Here is a 19,735-nt window from a genome sequence, read left to right as displayed (position 1 = left end):
AACTGCTCTGTATAGCACTGCTGTGCACCATGTGCTGCTGGTGCAGCTCCTGGATCAGCCACGTGCTGCCCTTTTTCTGGGTTTTGCTGAGCACACTGCTAGTGCCTGGGGTCTTTGGTTTCCCTGTGCTGGGCAAACCAGCTCATCTCCCTGGAGGCAATGCCTCAGGGTGTAGAGACAGTGGCTGTGAGACTGTAAAGAGACAGCACAAAACAACAGGAAAGGATTTATTTGGATGGCAGGTGCATTAGGGCAGTGAGGGTGTGCTGCAGCGTGGTGGCCTTGGCACAGCAGCAGAGGATGCAGGCAGCATGGATGTTGAAACTCGTGGATCCCAGAAGGGAAGCAGAGTAGCCAGGACAACCTGCAGAGCTGCTAAATGTGGATGCCCACGTGGATTGGTAGGTGTGGAGGTGCTGGGTGTGGATATTTGGATGCCCTCTGTGGAGATGTTATGAAGAGATCATTCTCTTCTGCAGAAGGTGCTCCTACCACAGGCTGAATGTCTGGGCTTCTCCTTAGGCAGTTTTCCTTCAAAGTCTGTGTCTGGTGAGAGTGCAGCTGGTGATGTGATTTTTACACCAGCACTCTGCTTATGGGTTCACAGCAGGTGGGAATAATCTCTCTTGAAAGTTGGTTGTATTAGGAAAGTAACTAAAAATGCAAAGGGGAGGAGTTAGTTGCCTCTGTTTCCAGTCTGAGAGAGAACAAACAGGATAACTAAGCATTAGATTCACAAAAGACAAACACAGATATTAGCAAAGACTCTCCAGGGGCATTTTAAAGATGAATAAACTGGAATAAAATATTACGATACAGTTCTTTTAAGTGCTAACATGCCGGTGTTTTTGCAGCAGAGAAGTGTAGGACTTCAAAAGCATACAAAGTGACTTGGAAACCCAAATACCATTGATTTTGAGGCACTGCACTGTGGGATGAACATCTATCCTACTCTAATATCTTGAGAGTTATTTCATGTGCAAAGGGACTGATGTACCTTGCCAAAAGCAGAATCTGCTGCTGCTAGTGCTTGAAGCTTGTCAGGTGAGGCAGGTACTGGAGAATTCCCTTCTATTTTGCTGAATCCATGAATACTAAGGTTGTGAATAAAAGTTTTTGTGAAATAGGTTTCAAAAATTTGCATACGTCCTCTCCATCCCAGCACTTCTCTTCTGAAGAATTTTTTTACAGCAGCCAACAATTTTCCAGAGTGCTTTTTCAGGAAGGAGCAGGATCAAAATCCTTGGTTTTGCCAGAGCTCTCCTTCAAAAAATTAAACCATATGCTCATGACCCAGAGTTCATGACGTGAATGTTGAAAAGCCTTTTGTTCTTTTATAGAGACTAAAGCAGCATCACCAGCTGCTCTTCTATGAATGCCAGCTCAACTGGATTGTCTAGAACAGAAACTCAGGATTCCAATGCTGAAGAAAGCCTCATCTTTTCCCCCTCAGTTTGACCAGAATTTTCACCTGTAGATGTCTCCCAACCTTGCAGGCTTCACCTTGCCAGACAAGATGCAAGATAAAGGGCAGTGGCATCAACTGCCTGAGGAGACCAACCAGAAATTCCCAAACATCACCACAGAAGCCATGCTGTGTCATGGTGACATCGAAGTGTGGCCTCACTTTCCTGACAGAATGAAACAGGGGTAAAAGAAGTTGCTAAATTGCAGTGGGTCTTTTTGTTTATAGAGCTGCAGATGTTTTGAGTGAAAGGTCAGGAAGCAAATAAAACTGTGTTTGCATTTCCTAAGTCCTGAAAGGCCAGTGCTGTGTCCAGTTGCCTCTGAGAGTTGAACTCCCGGGAGGAAGAGGGAGGTGTCAGGAGTAGTGGTGCCCCAAAACCTGAAGTTTTTCAGTTGTGCACCTTTCACCCGTGCAGAAATGTTTGTACAATCTTTGTTTGTAAGCCATTGCAGTGCTAACTCTAAGGATATGTGATCCCAGGTGTTTAAGCTGCTTAAACAGCTCAGCCAAGAGATACCTATGATTTCCCCAAGAGAGACTGTTTCCTACCTGAATACATCTCCCAGAGACTCACTGCAGTTGTATCCTGCTGACAAATCATGGCCAATTTAACCTATATCTGTATTTTTCTCAGCCTCTACCATTAGCTCCCTCTGACATTAAAATAAATTTGTCTGGAATTGTGCCTGTGACTGGCACCTTGGTCCTAATAAGCTCTTAGCCTCCATTTACTGTCACACAGTATCTGGTTATTTTAGTGGTAGATAGCAATTATAACTGCTGTCTTTGTTCCAGATCCAACTGAGCAGTTGAGCAACATGCTGCTTCTATTTTACCTCGTACATTGTCAAGAGAATTGCCAATTATGCTCAGAGTTTGGAGTCTTCATATTTGGGGGTAATGTATAAAGTAGAGAGAAAACAGCTTGATTTCAGGCAGTAACAGTCAGCAGTGACAGTCAGAAACAACTTTTTGACTTGTAAACTGATCTTGTTTAATAGGCGTGCACCTGAAAAGGGAGAGAAGGTGGCTCAGGAGCACCAAGACAACATTTGAAATGTCACTTTTGCAACTCTGCCATAGTTACAGTTTCCCATCAGATGGGGACTGCTCCAGGCTGTGTTTGCATCCCTAGACCCTCAATCTATGCCCATTGAAATGTGCAATCTGTAACTGAGATTTTGCCTGCGGCACTTCAAGCATTACTAGGGGTCAGGCTGAAGGTACCAAATACAGCAGGACCTCACAATTAACTATTGCTTTGGCTCACCAGCAGTTTGAGAAATGGAAAAGAAGTTCTATTTTAGACTGAATAAAGTGTTTTCTATAGCTAGGCTTTCCTTAAGATCAATCAAAGGGAAATTCTCCATGAAGAATTATGTCAAATTTTAAAACTGAGATGCTTCTTTTAAAATGTTCAGAACAATTTTTTTCATTGTTTTCTGCTTGAAACTGAGGAAGCTATGAAATGATTAACTGTTGCAGAATATGCATTTTTATTCAATTAATATTCAGGCCTAAAGATTTCTCTCTGTTCTGATCACAGTGTATAATATTGTGCAGATGCAAAAAGAAACTGAAGGAGGATGGTCCAGACGATGTGAATTGTGGTGATGCTAAATGTGGAATGCTTCACTCCTGCTAACATTGGTTATATTTTCAGATATGATATGTGTGAGAGGAGAGAGATTACCACCTGTGCAGCAGTGCCTTGGCCCTGCACCAGGGATAGCACTCTGCTCAGTATGGTGCCCATTGTAAATGTGAAGGATAGTCCGTGATCTTCAGTGCTTATGCTTTAAAAGAATGCTAAAATGGGCACAGGGTGAAGTTGCTGAAGGCTTTTCTGAACGGTCTTCAAGGTTGCAGACTACTGCTCCTGCCCTGCTCACGCTTGGTCTCTTGGGGACCTTAGCTCCTTTATGGAATGAGGGATGCTGAGCAGGAGCTGGCATAGGAAGATCTGTCCTCTGATTAGCATAGACACTTAGTGTGGGGGCAGCTGGAAGAAAAGCTGCAAGGTGGCCAGTGGCATTTTGAGGATCAGCATGGGAGGAATCCCAGGGTGCCTCTGATGTAACCTGTAGAGAGGTGGGTGGTGAAAGGACTGTCTGGAAGAGGTGACATGGCCTTTGTCTGCATCATCAGTCTGTTCAGAGCATCAGGGCATGGATTCCGTGGGTGTTGTCTCAGGTGTCTGGGGTCAGGTGATGAGAAAGGTAGTGTCCAATAGAATTCTTTGGATGCACAAAGAGGCAGCGTGAGCTCAGGCAAGGGATACACCTTGTTCTCATAGCAGAGCCCTGTGCTACTGCACTCAGCACCTAAAAAACTTAGGAGAAAATTATACTTATTGAGCCAATGCTTGTTAGCTGGGAAAAGTGATCCATCATTTGAATCACTCATTTTGTAAATGGGCTTGCTCATGTTTTTAATTCCCTTCCTCTATCCCTTCCCAAAGAAAACATAATCACCTTTCAGGAGCAGAGTATCTATTGTTATCCTGCATAGCCTTTGGCGATTATTTGTTCCCTGACCTGTTATTTATTTTCCAGAAATTTCCAAGAATTAGCATCAGCACTGAGGAATTTTGAATCTAGCAACTGACTTAAGAAATGGACCCCTTAAAAAAATAATTTTGAAGTTAGCATCTTTCTAGATCGATAAGCTGAGCTGGATTTCTACTACATCAGACTTGGCTTGTCTGTAGCTGGAGGGGACTAAAAAACAAATTTCATTCACGTAAGAATTTAGACAACAATTTGAAGTTAACCCAAAAACTTGTCTCTAGTAGAAGAAGGAATAAATGAAGAAAAACCTACCAAAAACAAACAAAAAACAAAAAAAAGCAGAGGAAGAAGAAATGCAGGTTGTCACATGAGCTGCTTTAATGAGGAAAGTTATGGGAAATGTGTGGCAGCGAGGGGTGGCGGTGTCCTGCAGGTCTGTCACTTTGGGGCCAGCCCCCAGCATGAGCCAAAGCTGCTCACCAGCTGCTTGTGGTGGAGTTCACAGCTTCAGTCATTCCCAGGGGCCAGCAGGATCCTGGATCCTGTTCAGTGTTTCTCCGTGATAAAAATCAAAATCAATTCTCCTTGTTCTTTCTGAGTGTGCATGTGCAATCAGCGTAATTGAACGGGAGCAGCATCCCCCTTGTCTCAGCCCTTGCCTGCTCAGCTGATTGTACCTGACCCCGGCTCAGAGTTCACCCCTGTGGCCTGGGGAAGCTGCACTGCATCACCAGCTGTTACGCCTGTCTTTGTGGAAGGTGGAAAATGTTTATTTGCCTAGTATTTCCTGATTCCACTGGTCTTTGGGGAGAGCTGCTTGTGAGGGGGAATTTTTACATCCTAGGTGGATTGGAAAGCAGATTGGTGGATGGTTTGCTGACTGCCCTGCTTGCCTGTTTCTCAGGCTGGGGAGTCTCAGGCAGGATTATATGGCTGTGTTGGCTGAAGGGTAGTTGGTAACACCGTGGCACTTCCAGCTTTTACTGTATGATCCCAGGGGGAGGTTCCAAGACCTCTAAGGAAGCTGCCTCTCAAAGGCTCCAGGCACACAGGACTACTTCCCTTGTTCACCTCCTTTGTCTTTGTCGTCTTTGTTTTAGCAATTTGCCACACAAAGCAAACAGGTTTCTAGTTATTAACATTAGTCTCCCCTCCAGCAGGACTTAGCTTTCACATTTGTGGGCTCCACACCTGTGTGGAGTATGGTGAACTCATTCTTCCAAAGTAAAAGAAAACTGGAGCAGACCATGGCTTTTGTAAGCAACCAATGCATTTGCATTGAAATCAATTAAGAATTAATTAAGAATTGAGCTATTCTGCTGTAAAGCAGGGAATTGAGTTTTGTCAGTGCAAGCAAACCCCTTGAGAGTAGTCTGATTTTCCTATTAACTTTGGTTTGCTCAGTTATCCTCTCCCTCTCTGATCTGCTGGGGACAAGTCATTGCATGTCAGACCTTTGGTGTGGCCCAGCACAGCTTATATTGTGTGGGTTGGAGAAGACCTTTGAAATCACAGAGTCCAACCATTAACCCAGCACTGCCAAGCCACCATGTCCCCCAGTACCACATCTACGTGTCTTTTAAATACCTCCAGGGAGGTGTCTCTACCACCTCTGTTCCAGTGCTCGGTGAATGAATGTTTTCCCAATATCCAACATAAACCTGCCCTGGCACAACCTGAAGCCATCTCCTCTTGTTCTGCCACTTGTTACCTGGCAGAAGAGACTCTGTAGCTCCTACCTGGCCACCACCTCTTTTCAGGAAGGTGTGGAGAGTCAACCCCTGAGCCTCCTTTTCGTCAGGCTAAAAAAACCCAGCTTCCCCATCTGCTTCTCATGAGACTTGTGCTCCAGACCCTCTGCTAGCTTTGTCCTTTGTTCTGCCCTCCTTCATTACCCCAACTATCTTCTTTCTGTGGAGGTTTCCTGTGGTTATGGGATGTATGAGTGGTGTGACTGACCCCTCCTCAGCCCACTGCTGGGCAGGACCTTCAGCCCGGGGAACTGTAGTTCCGTGTTTATTTCTTAATCCACAGCAACACTATTACAGGCGCAGCAGTGCTGTTGAATTAACATTTGTCCAGCTGAGAACAGTTTGGCTTTCAATAAATAGCAGCCTTTTTATTTGTCTTAATTGGTGTGTGTTGAACAGGGAGCACCATGACTCATGGTGGCAGGATGTGTAAGGATGGGGGAGCAGCACAAGGGTAGCTGAAGGGAAGCATGTGGACCTGTGGCAGGAACAGAAACAGGGCTGGCATTTTATTTTAGGGTTAAGGGGAACTGACCGGGAGGTGGCTCTGCAAACAGTCAGCTCCAGCCTCTTAACCTTCAGTAGCCTTGTGCCTGCAATGAGGATCATGCTGGGCCAGTGGGGAAATGTGTGGGAAAGAGGCCAGCACCCAGCCAGAGAAGCCTGCTGCCAAGCTGGGTTACACTGCCTGGGAAATCCCACCTCAGGCTTCCAGTTTCTCACAGAACTGTTTGACTGTGTCCTTTGCATGTCTGCATGTGGTCTACATCTACACTACTCACCTCCAGCTCCTTCTGGGGGCTTGTTCTTCCCTAAGAATTTCAAGCAATTATAAAAAGAGATTTAGAGATAAATGCACGTACAGTACGCTTTCCTTCCACCTCTCAGATTAATTTTCTATCTTGCCCTTTATATGAACAGTACTTCTGTGGTAAAACCATGCTCTAGAGGATGAACTAGTTTGAACTGGAACTTCTCTTTACTTTTGAATTCATAATGAACTCTTCAGTGGGCTGGGGAAAGCGAGTGATGAGAGCTTTGTCCTGGGGGGATGAGTTCAGTCAGAGTGCTTTACTTGCAGCCCATATGGTTGCCTTCACTGCTGGGCTCATAGATACTCTGAGAAGAGACCATGTGCCTCCCTGAGCTCCCTCTTCTTTCCTCCTCCAGCTAAAACTGAGAAGTCTCCGTGAAAATGCCACAAAGCCTCATCTCAGTGAGGCAGGGCAATGCTTCTGGACAGACTTATAGTTAAAGCTGTGGTTTCTCTCTTTGTCATGCAATTGGAGCAGTAGGAAATAGTGAGGCTTGCACATTTTGTGTAGTGGTAACTATGTGTTTAGCAGTGCTTTGCAATAATGGACGATATGGTGTTTTATGACTGCTGTATTCTTGCCTTTGAAGAAAGAAGAGATAATTGGAGACTTCCTTTCCTCCTGGTTGAAAAGGTCCGGATTTCCAGAGCACTGCACCCATCACAATTATGTCCTCTCTGTGCTCTGTCAGAAGCCCTCTGTGGGTTCAGACAGCTGCTGAGCAGCCCCTTCCCCTGGCTAGTGGAAACAGCACACTCTGTATTGTGTCTCTATATTGTGTGTTGTGTCTCAGTTATTGCCCCGGAGTCTGTGGGGAGTGCAGGCTCCTGGAAGCAGGATGGTGGGGAATACAGCATTGGAGTGTTCCCTTTGGCAGCCACAGAGATGTCTGTGGGCACAGTCAAGGCATGTTGGCTGGGGCTGACTTCAGATTATGTCTTTTCTGGTTTTAGACTGAATTGCCAGTTTCTCTCAGCAAGGAACCTGCTTAATGACTCAGCTCATCCCAGTTTGCTCACTGGGGAGTCAAACACCTTGGTGGGCTATAGAATATTTGGCGAGACAACTAATTAGCTGACTTTTCAGCTAGTCCCCACGACAGGCTAGCAGAATCCACAGAGCACTTATGAGCTTTAGCATCCTGGCACAGAGCAGAGCATCAGCCCTTTCCTCGGGGATCCCATAAAGACACAGATGCCTTCCCATTTGTTTCAGGCTCATGCTTCTGGGTGGTGCTTACCCCTGTGGCAGCTATGCACTGTAGCCCAGCCACCCTGCTTCAGGCAACTCAGACTTCAAAGCCCTCAGAAAGGATGGGGGAAGTAAAAATACCCATTATTTTATGCTGCTGGTTTTCTGGGATGACTATTAGCAAGTCAGACACACACAAAAACATGGGCAAGTTCAAAGCCTTGTCACGCAGTTTAATCTTTCCTGCTTGTGGAAAGTTTTGATTTCACCCAGGTGAGGGGCACAAACTGCTCTGGGAAATGGAGGTAGGGAGAAGATAAAGCTGGATGGATGTAGAGCAGAAGGGAGAAGGGCTCAGTGCTGCTTCTTCCTTATACAATAAGCAACCACTGCTGCTGGTGGCCACACATCTTAGGCCTGCTCCCATGCCATGGGCAAATCTCACTGCAAATCCCCAAAGTCCTGGGATGGGTGGAGATGGCTGTAGAAAAGCATTTCTCAAGGAATTTGCCTGCTGAGGCTGCTTTCCCCCACATCAGCAGTGCTATGGGAGCACGATCTGCCCACCAGCCTGGAGCAGTGACGTTGCATTGCATCTTTTCCTGACAGGGAAACTTTTTAGAGGGGTTTGATCACTGTGAAGCCATTTCAGGAAGCTGACAGCATTTGCTAATGCTGAGCTCACGCAACCGTGCAAGTCATGAGTCACATTGTGAGCTGGTCTCATTTTTGTGCAGCATGTGAGATCAGCTGGGGAGAAGGAATGCCAGGGCCTGTTCAGGGAAGGGCTGCTATATTATTTTTCTTACCAGGACTTTTTTTTCCTTCCTTTTATCTCTTTGTTTTCTTACATGTGTGGTGACTTGCCTATTTCAGGCTGATTGCTCTTTCCAAACAGAGCCTTACCACAATGGAGAGTGCCAAGGGTTACTCATGGGGGATGCTGAGACCATTCCTTCCTGAGCACTCAGATATCCCACAGAATAGAGAATGTTTCACATTTCTGTGTGCAAAGCCAAGCTCTGAAGTGCTTCCCCCTTCACTGCCCAAGCAAGACTCTTAAGGAAAATTCTCCCTGAATCAAAAATGTCAGCCAGGCCTATGGGATTTTGCAGACAGAGATTAAGCTCTCTTTCTATATCTTCTTCACCAGAGTGAAGAAAAGCAGCCCAGGCTGACCTGTATTAGACCTGAATGGAAACACAAAAGGCTCAGAGTGAAAAATGCTCCCAGACCCACTGCTGAGCTGAAGTATAGACCCTGTTCCACTTTGCTTGGAGACCTGTGTGTCTCTGCCCTGCTGTGTCCCGGGAAACTGCATGATTGCAATGCCAAGCTCAGAGCTCTCTCTAAAAGGTGTCAGTGGCATTAGAGAAACCCAAATGAAAACTCAGGGAGCACCCACCCTCAAGTCCCCACCCCCAGGAATATCTGAGCAGATTAAAGAAGAGATGACTGCGTATCTCCTCTTGTTTTGTTGGAAGCAGGCAGCAAAACATCAGGGCTCAAGAAAAGCAGTTTTCATATGTGGAAAATGTAGGCAAAGTCTTCAAGGGGCAGGAACACTGCTGGCAAAGGCTGGGCATTTACACTGTTCTTTGCATTTTCTTTCCTCCAGGAACTTCAGAGAAATCCTTACTTGATCATGGATGGAGTTAGCAGATTTGATATCATGCAAGGAGAAATAGGTAAGGTGATATTCTTGATTTAGAAGAGATCTGCACAAAGCAATAACCTGTGACTGCTTTGCCATGTTCCAAGTGTTTTGTGGGAAGATGTGAAGCATGGTAGCTGCAGTAAATAATCAGTGCAGGCCAATCTAGACTGGCACAAGTCCACACACAGCTTATTGCAGATATTTAACAGGATTCCCAAATGCAGCAGCTCAGATCTTCGTTACTTTTGTCTGGCATCTGCCTTCTGTCTGTGTAAGGCCAAGCTTAGAAATGGAGATCCAGCTGAGATCAGGCAGATGCTTCAAGAAGAAGGGTCAAACACAGTTAAGTGTAGGTAGATTAGTAGGCACAGCTCCATCTTCTGTAGGGCTGAATTTTCTTTCCATCCTAGTATCTTCATTTGACTGTCAGTGTTTTCTTTCCTGTGGATATTTCTGTTCAATCCTCTGATATTTACCCAGTATCAGAGTATGTATCTGCACCCTGTGACAATTCCATCTTGTACTCCTGGACCATGTTGGTCTTTGGGAGCAGCTCTGCTCCCACATAGAAAGAAAAGCCCTTCCATTTCCCACTCCACTGAGAAGTTTGAAGCTTTCCTGTTCTGGACTGCAAGCTTCAACATGACTGCAAAAGATAGGAGCAGCCTGAAAGTACAAAACGGTGTCCGGGTGACAGCAGGGTTCCCAGTGGACATTGCAGGTGAATCCTGGGCAGTGCTTCAGCATTTTGGAGGGGGAAAAGGAGACAGAAGAATGTTGGTTGCTTTTAGCAAAGTGATTCTTAGATGTTGCAGCTCGTTCTCTTTCTGAAGAGTCAGCTGTCATCCAGAACAGTGAGTAACTGACTGAATGCACTGATTTCTCCCCTCCCCTGAGGTGACTGCTGGATGCTGGCTGCCCTGGGCTCCTTGACACTGCGAAAACAATTTTTGGAAAATGTTTTACCAAAGGACCAAGGATTCCAGGACGATTATGCTGGGATATTTCATTTCCGGGTATGTATTCCCTGTGGTGTTGGTACCACTTGAGCTTGGCTGGTTGGATTGCAAAAGGGTCCAATCTGCAGCCCCCACATCTCAACATCCCTGAATGCTTTGGTTCTTCAATGCTGACTCCCAATTCGGACCTTTGCAAAAAATCCTGAATTTTTTAATGATTCCTTGTGCTCCAGGTGGTGCAATTGCACTTCAGGGAATTTGATGCCCTTTTCTGAAAGTTATGACTGCAAAGGCAGCAATACCAGCTGTTCAGATAGACTTGTGTACATATATGTTTTAGATGGCATTCTGGTGGCTGCTTTGATTTGGGCAGTCTGTTATGGCTATCATCTCACCTGCACTATCTATTCGGCTTCATTTTCTGTTTCCCCACTTCACCTTGCCCTTTTAGCTCGTTGTAATGGCTGGAAATTACAAATCTTTGGAGACAGATCAGAGGAACAGGCTTTTGATATTTTGAAAAGAGATTTGTTTCAGAGAGAGGAACAAGGCTTTTTAGTAAATCTCACTTTCTACCAACTCCTAAAATTGTCTGAATCTCCCAGAAGGGTGACATGAGTAGCAACTGGCAGGCTCTGCTTGCTTATATCTGAGTCAAACAAATACCTGGTGGGATTAGAAGAATTTGCAGCACCATTAAACTCCAGAAGCTAAACAGGATGTGGAGAAAATCAGGATAAACTCAGCCATTCCGCATCCCCCTTATTTCAAAAATCTCTTTTGTTTTATGCAGCTCAGCACCAAACAAAGAGCTCTGGCAGTGAGACTTCTTTGACCTCCTAGGCTCTTGTGGAGCAGCACCAGGAGGATTATCTTGTGGACAGTCTAAAGTTTGCTCTGTTCCTTTGCTCCTTAGAATACCAGCTGTTTCTATCTTGGCACACGCCCAGCATACCCTACCACACTGTATGAGATAAACCAGCTGAAGGGACACCAGTCTGCTTAAAACACATTAAAAGGATGCAAGCTAGATTGTCTTTCATGGGAGCTTTGAAAAGATTAGTTAGGCACAATCCTTAAATCTTAAGCAGTATAAATACCTTACAGTATTTGAAAATGTTTTCCCTGTCATCTCATCTGCAAATCAATGCAACTGTTTCTGGCTTTCCTTGAGCAATAAACCCCTGAGAAAGCTCCTCTGAATGGAAATGCTTCTCTGCAATGCCTTTCAATTATTCCATCAAAGATATTTTACTGCCATCCACAGGCTAAGCCACTAGTCCTCAGTTCAGTGAAGAATTACAAACAAGGCATATCATATGCTAATATAAAAATTTTAGCTTATAACTTTTCCCACCATTTTGGAACTGGAGCATGTTGCCTCTCAGGAATACAAGGGGCTGCTCCAGTGTTCCTGTACAGCATGAGCTGTTCAGCTGCAAGAGCCAAGGATGTTAAGCACTTCATCAGCTGTAGTTAAGATGGGCAATGTTTTTATCTAGGGAATAATTCCAGTGATGTTATTTCCGCGGGGATTAAGTTAGTCTCATGTTTGTCCAGGAATCCCTTTCTCTGCCACAGAAACTGTGGTGCCTATGAGTCAGAGTGTGTCACTCCTTGTGACAGTGAGGAGCAGCACCTCAACTTGGGAAAAACCCAGAAGTATTCTCCAGGGGACTACAGGGGGTTATTGCACAGAACATCAATTCTCAACTGGAGGGATCTGCCCTGGGTGTTAATGTTCCTGCTCTCAGGAAGAAACAGATGAAATCTTTAAAGACCATCAATGGTCAAGACCTCAGTTTCAGGAAACATCCAAAAAGTGCATTTTAACACTATACAAAAGGTTGGTGATAGTTGATAGACATGTGATTTCCTCCTTTCTCGATTCCAGAACTGGATTTTTCTAAGATCCCTCTCGAGGAAGGAAAAAAGGAGGCAAAATAACCACACAGCATTCCCCCCTTGACCATCAGGACCCTAGATGTGTTGTTGTCATCTTGCGACTGTCCATTTATTTTTCCTCCTCTTAAGCCCAGGAAAATAAAGTCCTGATTTAAAGGCTTATCATAAATGTGGAATCGAAGAACTTGCCTCTTTGCATCCTGCCTAAATAGCAATTCTTGGTTTTATTTACTACCACATTCACAGCTGCAGTACTTAAATCCCATAAAGGGGTATAAAGAAATTTAACAAAGCCAGACTCAAGACAAAAAGTGATCCTCTCTGAAAGCAGGAGAATGGCTTCTCCTGCACCACTCTTGTACTTCCAGAGCACTCTAGGACTTCCCATGAGGTTTCTTTCTCCCACTTTGGCTTTTCCTGTCCTTGTGAGCTCAGATGAGACCACCACCTGAAAATCTGTCACAGTCAGGACAAAGCAGCTGTCTTTATCCAGCTGAAGAGAAGCACAGTGCTGCATTCAGACAGCCTCCAAGCTTGAGCTCCCTACCAAACACGGCCAAGGAACTTGACTTTTGGAAAAACATCACTCAGTGGGTTTGGACTGCAGTAATCCCCACAGCGAGTTCTGTATGTTCTCTTTGTTTGCACATGAAGCACCGTGGGGAGGTGTGGCTGGATGTCACACCTTGTTTCCATACACCCCTGCTCTGGCTGGTGACAGAAGGGCTCCTTAGGTGACTGAAAGGACAGCTCCCTTTGGACAGTCCTTTTGCCTGTCTCTCCTTCAGAGGACACCTGGTGGAAGGCTTTTCCTCAAGTCCCCTCTTGCCAAAATCAAGCAGAAGGCTCAAATCTCTCCTGGAGCTCAAGTTGGGGGTTCCAGCCCTGCTGCCTCCTGCCACTATTAATGTAGGAAAGGAGAGGCCTGGGTGAGGCAGGACATAAGTAGGATCAGACCTGCCTTCAGCTGAGCAGTCTGTAAGATGCTTTGCTGCTGGGCAGATCTGATCTTGTGCTTTTCTAGCAGAACAGCTTCATTTTGGGGTTTTTCATTGACCAAAGCTGCTGAAATAAAATCATGCTAGACTAAATCTATTGCTGGCATACTTCCACTAGAGTCCTTAGCATTACTGCAAATAAGAGCTTGGCCTCTTATGATTTCGAATCATGCTAAGCTACATTAATCTGCTAATGACTCTGGAAATGGCTCCTTTAGTTCATCCCCACAGATCTCTATTCCTGTCTTTTCCCCTGAAAAGTTTCATCAGCTGGATCAGCTGGAGGAATACCTGCTCTGCCCACATGCTGGAGAGGCTGCCTGTGTCCTTCACATCAAGGAGATGGATAACACCTCAAAACACTCTTTAGCCACTGCACTGTCTCTGTCCATGACAGCGTCTCAGAGTCTGAGTTGAAACACAGAGGAAAGAAAATTTAGAGGCTGGATCTTGACAAAGCCTCTCTGGCCAAGAGCTGCACTGTGGGGAAAAATCCAGGTGTGGCTGAGTAGAGAGGCTCATAGAATCCACCTGCTGATCATTCTTTATCTTCTTGAAACCTTGCTATTGCCCAAGAGTATTAGCACATTGCCCGTGTTGTATCGCTCCTCCCACTGATTGCAGGACTAGCTATACTCCCCAGGAACTTTCCCTGCCACTGGGAAATCCAGCCAATTGGTAGCTTGTTTAACAATGGGGACCATTAGCCTGAGGCAGTTCAGGAGGGAACTTGCACATATATTTCCATGTTTTAAATTAATTCCTATGCTAGTTAAGGAGGCTTTTTCTTGGCATGGACGTAAGTGCTTAAAAGAGGCTCATTTTATTTTCTCTCTCTCTTTTTAAAACATATTTTTTATTTTATTTATTTCCAGTTCTGGCAATATGGAGAATGGGTGGATGTAGTGATAGATGACCGGCTGCCAATCCTAAATGGAAGATATCTGTCTGTACACCCCCGAACTTCAAATGAATTCTGGCCATCCTTGCTGGAAAAAGCATATGCCAAGTAAATATACCTGGTCTGTTCTTCCACCCAGTGCTGCTGAAAGCTTCCTGTGGGTGGTTTCACCCTCTGCCTTGTGCAAAGCACACAGGAAGGAGCTCAGGCTGTCAGCTGCCTAGGTGGTACTGTGCTTATGCAGGGAACCGTGGCTGCAGCAAGCATAGGGCCAACATAAACTGGAGATGCTGGCCTTGGGTTAGACCTAACTCTACCCAGTCCTAAATCTACCCAGTTCAACTCTGAGATGTTAATGCCTGAGAAGCAAAATGAGCAGGGCAATGGTCGGTGACACAAAAGGGCCTGGACTGTCCTCCTGATTTCAGGCAAACGTGTTTGTTTTTCTTCCCATGCTGTCCTCTGTTTAAAACTGCAGAGTCTAAGCATAGATTACCTGTGTTTACAGTCACTAATCAGAGATCATGTGGGTATTTGGAGCAGGCAATGAGAGGAAGCATGACCTGAAGAACATGCCCAGTACAACACGTGTACAACACTTACAGTCCTAGGACTCTGATCAGCTCTCACTTCAAAGAGAGCTGTGACTCTTAGCTGAGGTCCTCAGAGTATGCAGAGTAAATAATGCCTAATAAAGAGATAACAATTTTTTTAAATCCTCTGGAGAGGGAAGGGATCAGATTGTGGTCCCTTAGCATGTGCCCATTTCCCATTATTAAAAATGCTGAAGGAAAGGTCCTGTGATAGGGGTCATATGAAGGGCTGGAACATGGTACCTGAAGCTGGTGTAACATTTGCAATGCACTGAAGAGGAGATGAAGGAAAGAGAAAATAATTTTGGCAGATTTGGTCAGGAATAAGCAAATGTTAAAGCAACATGAGAGCGACTCAGGAAGAGGATGCATTTTGCCCTGAGATACCTCAGAAAAGTTGACTCAGGATTCAGTATCAATTTGCTGCATAAGATTTTAATTACAATGCATACCAAACCTCTATTAAATTAAAGTTGCAAGCAATGCTGTTTATGAGATTCCCATTTGAGAAGTTATTCCCCAGTGCCCAAGACAAATTCTTTTCATCAGTGTAGGACAAGGACAACTCTTCAAAATACAATTAGCTGCAGACTTCATTTGATTACATTCATTAAATACAGTGTGTATGGTGGGGTTTAACAGCATGCTCTACCTGCTCTAAGTACAGCATGTTCCAGCTTATTTGCTGTCTCAATAAAAACCACACGATAAAAACAACAAGGACTCTGTTGGCCATATTAAATTATTATCCTATTATTGCACTCTAGCAGAGTGAACTGGGAACAGTGCTGAGAACTCGTTTCTGCCTTGCCCTGGAAGCGTGGGTAAATACCTTCACCTCTCTTTTCCTTTTACTCATTTGCAAAAGCAATACTGGCAATTTTTGTGAAGAGTCCTGTAAAACTGCAATGTAGAAACTAACAGTTCAGCTCCATTTGACCTGAAACATCCATTTGAACTAGTCACCCTTGGCTCCCTTCCTGTTCAGAAAAAAGAAACTGGATGCTTCAAGATGAGATGCAGCTCATCTCCCTAAAATGCCTGTGTTGGCATGAGATGTACCTTATTATTTTTTTCCACTGTCTGTAAATGGCTCTGGACAGCTGCCTCAGATGGAGATGAATACACAGAAAAAGCTGCCCCTTTGTCTTGTTCCTTCCACAAGGATGTGTTATGCTGTGCCTGGCCAAGTATTTTGATCACGTTTCCTTTCATTGCCTGGCCACGATGTCTACACACCCTGGGCTCCCCTGTGCTCACCACCTCGATGCACACGTTCATTTTTAAAGCAAGCACTGTGCATTGTTTATGAAAACAGTGTAAGGACTAATTAACTTCTTTCTCTCTCTTTTTATTATTATTTTTTTTTAATCCTTTAAAATTTTTCCCTAGGTTGCATGGCTCCTACCAGAACTTGAATGGAGGCTACATTTCAGATGCTTTAGTGGACCTCTCAGGTGGAGTCCAAGTGCAGTTTTCACTGCAGAACCCACCTCCTGATCTGGAGGAGATCCTGAAAGCAGCTGACAAATCTCGGTGCCTCATGGGGTGCAGCACCCCGGGCCAGGTGAGTCACAGGGCACTCGCCTGCCTCTCTTGGTTTACTGTGTTTGCACAAAGGCTGCTCTTTGGAGGGCAAAAGTAAGCCCATATTCACTCTGTAAAACATTTACAGTTTATGGATGCCCCAAGGGATCTCGGCGGCAGAAAATAGATCTGATTATTAGGTAAGGACTCTAAGGGCATTTGGGCAGATGTAGATGGATTGGTCTGTGGGAGAGGGGGCTGTGGCTTCTCTCCTGGCTAATTCCACTGCAGTAGAGTGGTGTCCTCTTGCAGCAGCCCTGATTTTGGCCTCATAGCTTTGTGATCAACTCTGGCAAGGCCAAAACACACCTCTCTTCTGTAAGAGGATGCAATTATCTCATTGTGGCCTGCAGGCTTACTGGCATTAATGCTGGGAATTTGCAAAAGGCCGTGTGATACTCAGCAAGTAGCTTTGATAAAATGTCTCCAAGGCTTCCCTTGAAGCTTGTGACATGTGGCTGCAAAGTGTGTGACACTGCTCCTGTGGTGCCTGCTTACTCAGGACAGGAAGCTTGGCTGCTGCAAACAACCAAGGACTATTCCTTGGCTCAGGTGGCTCAGGTGACCTGGCTGTGAGTGCCAGGGAAGTTCTGCAGTCTCCCAGACTGACTGCAAGTCAGCCAGTCCAGGTCATCCTGCAGCTGCAGCAGCTCTGGGCTGTGGAAGAGCTCACAAAGAAGTGTAGATCTGTAGCTTTGTTAAATTTCCTGGCTTCCTTATGGCTGCAGTGGGAACAACAGTCCCATTCCTGTGGAGTATCTCAGTGTCTGAGACACTGCTGTGGTCAGACCTGAGGCCATGGCAAATGACAGCTCTGGGAGCTGGTGGCTGTGTCTTTACAGCGTGGCAGAGAGCTAAAAGCTGTGCTTTCTCCCCTCTGCAGTCAACGAGGAACATAGAGCTGAGGAATGGGATTGTACAGGGTCATGCCTACACCGTCACAGGAGCTGTGAAGGTGAGAGCTGGGACTTGTTCCTGCCTGGAGATCTTGTACTGATGATCCACTACAGGGCACTTGCACTGCTGTTCCAGTCAGAGAGATTTGAATTAACTTCACACTTAGGGGGGATTACTGATAGCACATAGGTCAAATTCCAAGAGATGGAAGGACTCTGGCACAACAAAAAGAGGGAGGATATCTGAATCCATATTGTTTTCTAATGGAAAATGCAACTTAAATTTACTTTCGTTTTGGGACACTTCAGCAGCAAATATAATATTTCTGGAGATTTTCATTCCATGCTGAGTCTTAAAAAATGTGCTTTTGTGTTTCAAATGCAAGTAGAAGCACTGGCTGAAATTGTGGGATTTGTCATATGATGCAAATCTACATTTGTTCAGCTCAATCACAAGCTGCCAAAAATCACTGTGTGAAAAGTAAATCACTGGTTCAAGAACAGCGTTTCTGCATCTTTTGAAGCTGTTGTACTCATGCAGAACTGCTCCTGGCTGAATATTAATATTGATGATCTGAGAACCAATTTATCACATGGATCAAAAGAAATTAAGGATTTTTACAGCCAGAAGTCAGAACATGGCTTAGCCCAGTAAGCTGTAGTGCACACAGGGAGCGCTAACAGTGAAGAAGGAAACCAAACAATAGCTATGCTGTCAAGCAAGATAGCTACAAAACATTTGAATCTTGGAACCTAAAGTACTTTGGAAAGGAGATGTTGCTTCCCCTAAGCTATTTTCTCCCTTTTCCCTCTCTCTCTGTTGGTTTTCTCTATGAGCTTGGCTTTGGTTCATGTCCCCTTGTGCCATGACATGCTTGGTGAAGGTTGCTTCTCTTTTCCTCTTCCACCATTTTGGTTTCACTGGCAAAAGTTAATTGCTTCTGGCTTAAATCAATGGCAGCAAAAGGAGGAAAGCACCAGGAAAAAACTCCAGCTGTTGCAAACCACAATATTGTAGATACAGACCCACAGATTCTGTTTATCATCAGCTCTCTGTGCTGACTGCTGGCTTTCACTCCAGGCAGTCTGGTGACCTCATTCCTCAAAGTCCCTGCCTTTGCTGACTCACAGCATCAGATGTGCAGAATTAGGCACTGGAATTTCCCAAGGCTGTTGAATTCATGCAGTGTGACCGGAATGCTGCTGCTTCTCTCAGTGTCAGCTATTCACTATCCCCGGGAAAGCAAAATGGGTGCAGTTTTCTCTCACACATCATTCCTTTGCCATGTAGCAGAAGGCTCTGTTTTTTCACTGCTGGGAAAATGAATCAGAGGTTAAATCTGCTCTCTGAGGTGTAGAGGGAGTTCCATTTTATTACCCTTCTCTCCACTGAATATCACAACTGTGAAAAGCTGCAGCTGAGTTTGGTTTTTCTCTTTCTTTGTTTCTCTTTACAGATCCCCTACAAGAATGGCTGGAAACATATCATCAGGATCTGGAATCCATGGGGCCATGGGGAGTGGAAGGGGCCCTGGAGTGATAAGTAGGGTCTTAAAGCTTTTGTGTCATAGGGAATCAATCTTTTATAAGAACCTCTGCCCCAAACCCATTTTAACAAAACAGATATTTCCAAATCAGTTAATTATAAGCATTATTTCCATCTGTGTAGCAACTGCCCACAGAAATCCAATCCAGGGAAAACTAATGCAGCCTTGCCAGGCTCAAGTGTCCCTTCTTGTCTGTGTGTATGTGTTTTACCCAGTGCATAATTCTACATAAGTCATGGATGAGAGAGTTCTTACTTCCTGGAGTAAGCTCTGACCATTCCTTAGATGCAGTCTGGCTGCTTCTGTTGAGTTCTCCTGCAGTAATCACACATCCACCTTCCTCCTCTTTCTTCTGCTCCCATGAGTCTGACTCTGGGAAGAGGCTGGTTAGACGAGTCTGTGGAGCAGGGCAGTATTGAACACAGAGGGACAGAAAAGATCCTTGGTTATTCCAGAGGCAAAGCGCCAGGGAATGGTTTGAACTAATCTTCTGGATCATTCATGCAGCCTTGGGGATGCAAGACCATTTTGCTGCCTGTGTGGATAATCCAGCATCTCTTTCCTAAAGAAAGGAATGATATAGACTGCAACAGTGTTTTGTAAATAAATAGATCTTAGTTTTCCTTTTGGAATTGTATCAGTGTTTCCATGATTAGACAGGTGTTCTTAGGTTATTTAATAGCATCCCACCCCTCCCTGGTTCTTGGACCACACACAGGCATTCTGCTGAGAAAGTCAGGCTGGAGTGTTGTGTCAGGAAGGGTTGGTGGGTTGTGTAGACCAGTGTAAGGCAGGGATAACAGCTCTCTGCTCAGGCAGCATCCTCCCATCCTTTTGGTAGGGTGAACTACAATCCTAAGTGTAATTGAAATGTCAGTAGCACGTTCACAGGTAAGCTGCACAGATCAATATATTATTGATTCACGTGCTGTTTATTTATCTTAAACTCTGCAGAAA

At 45.0% G+C, this 19,735-nt stretch overlaps 1 protein-coding gene across 1 annotated transcript in view; it reads left to right on the top strand.

Moving 5' to 3' along the window:
* CAPN13 (calpain 13) overlaps window positions 1–19,735 on the top strand; it is a 44,387-nt gene that overhangs the window by 1,809 nt on the left and 22,843 nt on the right. The window contains exons 3-8 of the mRNA XM_088161082.1: window positions 9,354–9,423; window positions 10,290–10,408; window positions 14,130–14,263; window positions 16,141–16,315; window positions 17,219–17,290; window positions 18,689–18,774. Coding sequence (XP_088017208.1) covers window positions 9,354–9,423; window positions 10,290–10,408; window positions 14,130–14,263; window positions 16,141–16,315; window positions 17,219–17,290; window positions 18,689–18,774 — 656 coding nt within the window. The remainder of the gene's footprint in view (window positions 1–9,353; window positions 9,424–10,289; window positions 10,409–14,129; window positions 14,264–16,140; window positions 16,316–17,218; window positions 17,291–18,688; window positions 18,775–19,735) is intronic.

This window comes from Sturnus vulgaris, chromosome 3 (genome assembly GCF_052056855.1).
Source record: "Sturnus vulgaris isolate bStuVul1 chromosome 3, bStuVul1.hap1, whole genome shotgun sequence".
Lineage (NCBI taxonomy): Eukaryota > Metazoa > Chordata > Aves > Passeriformes > Sturnidae > Sturnus > Sturnus vulgaris.
Note: the sequence above shows the minus strand (reverse complement) of the source record. Positions and strands in the feature narration are given on the sequence as shown.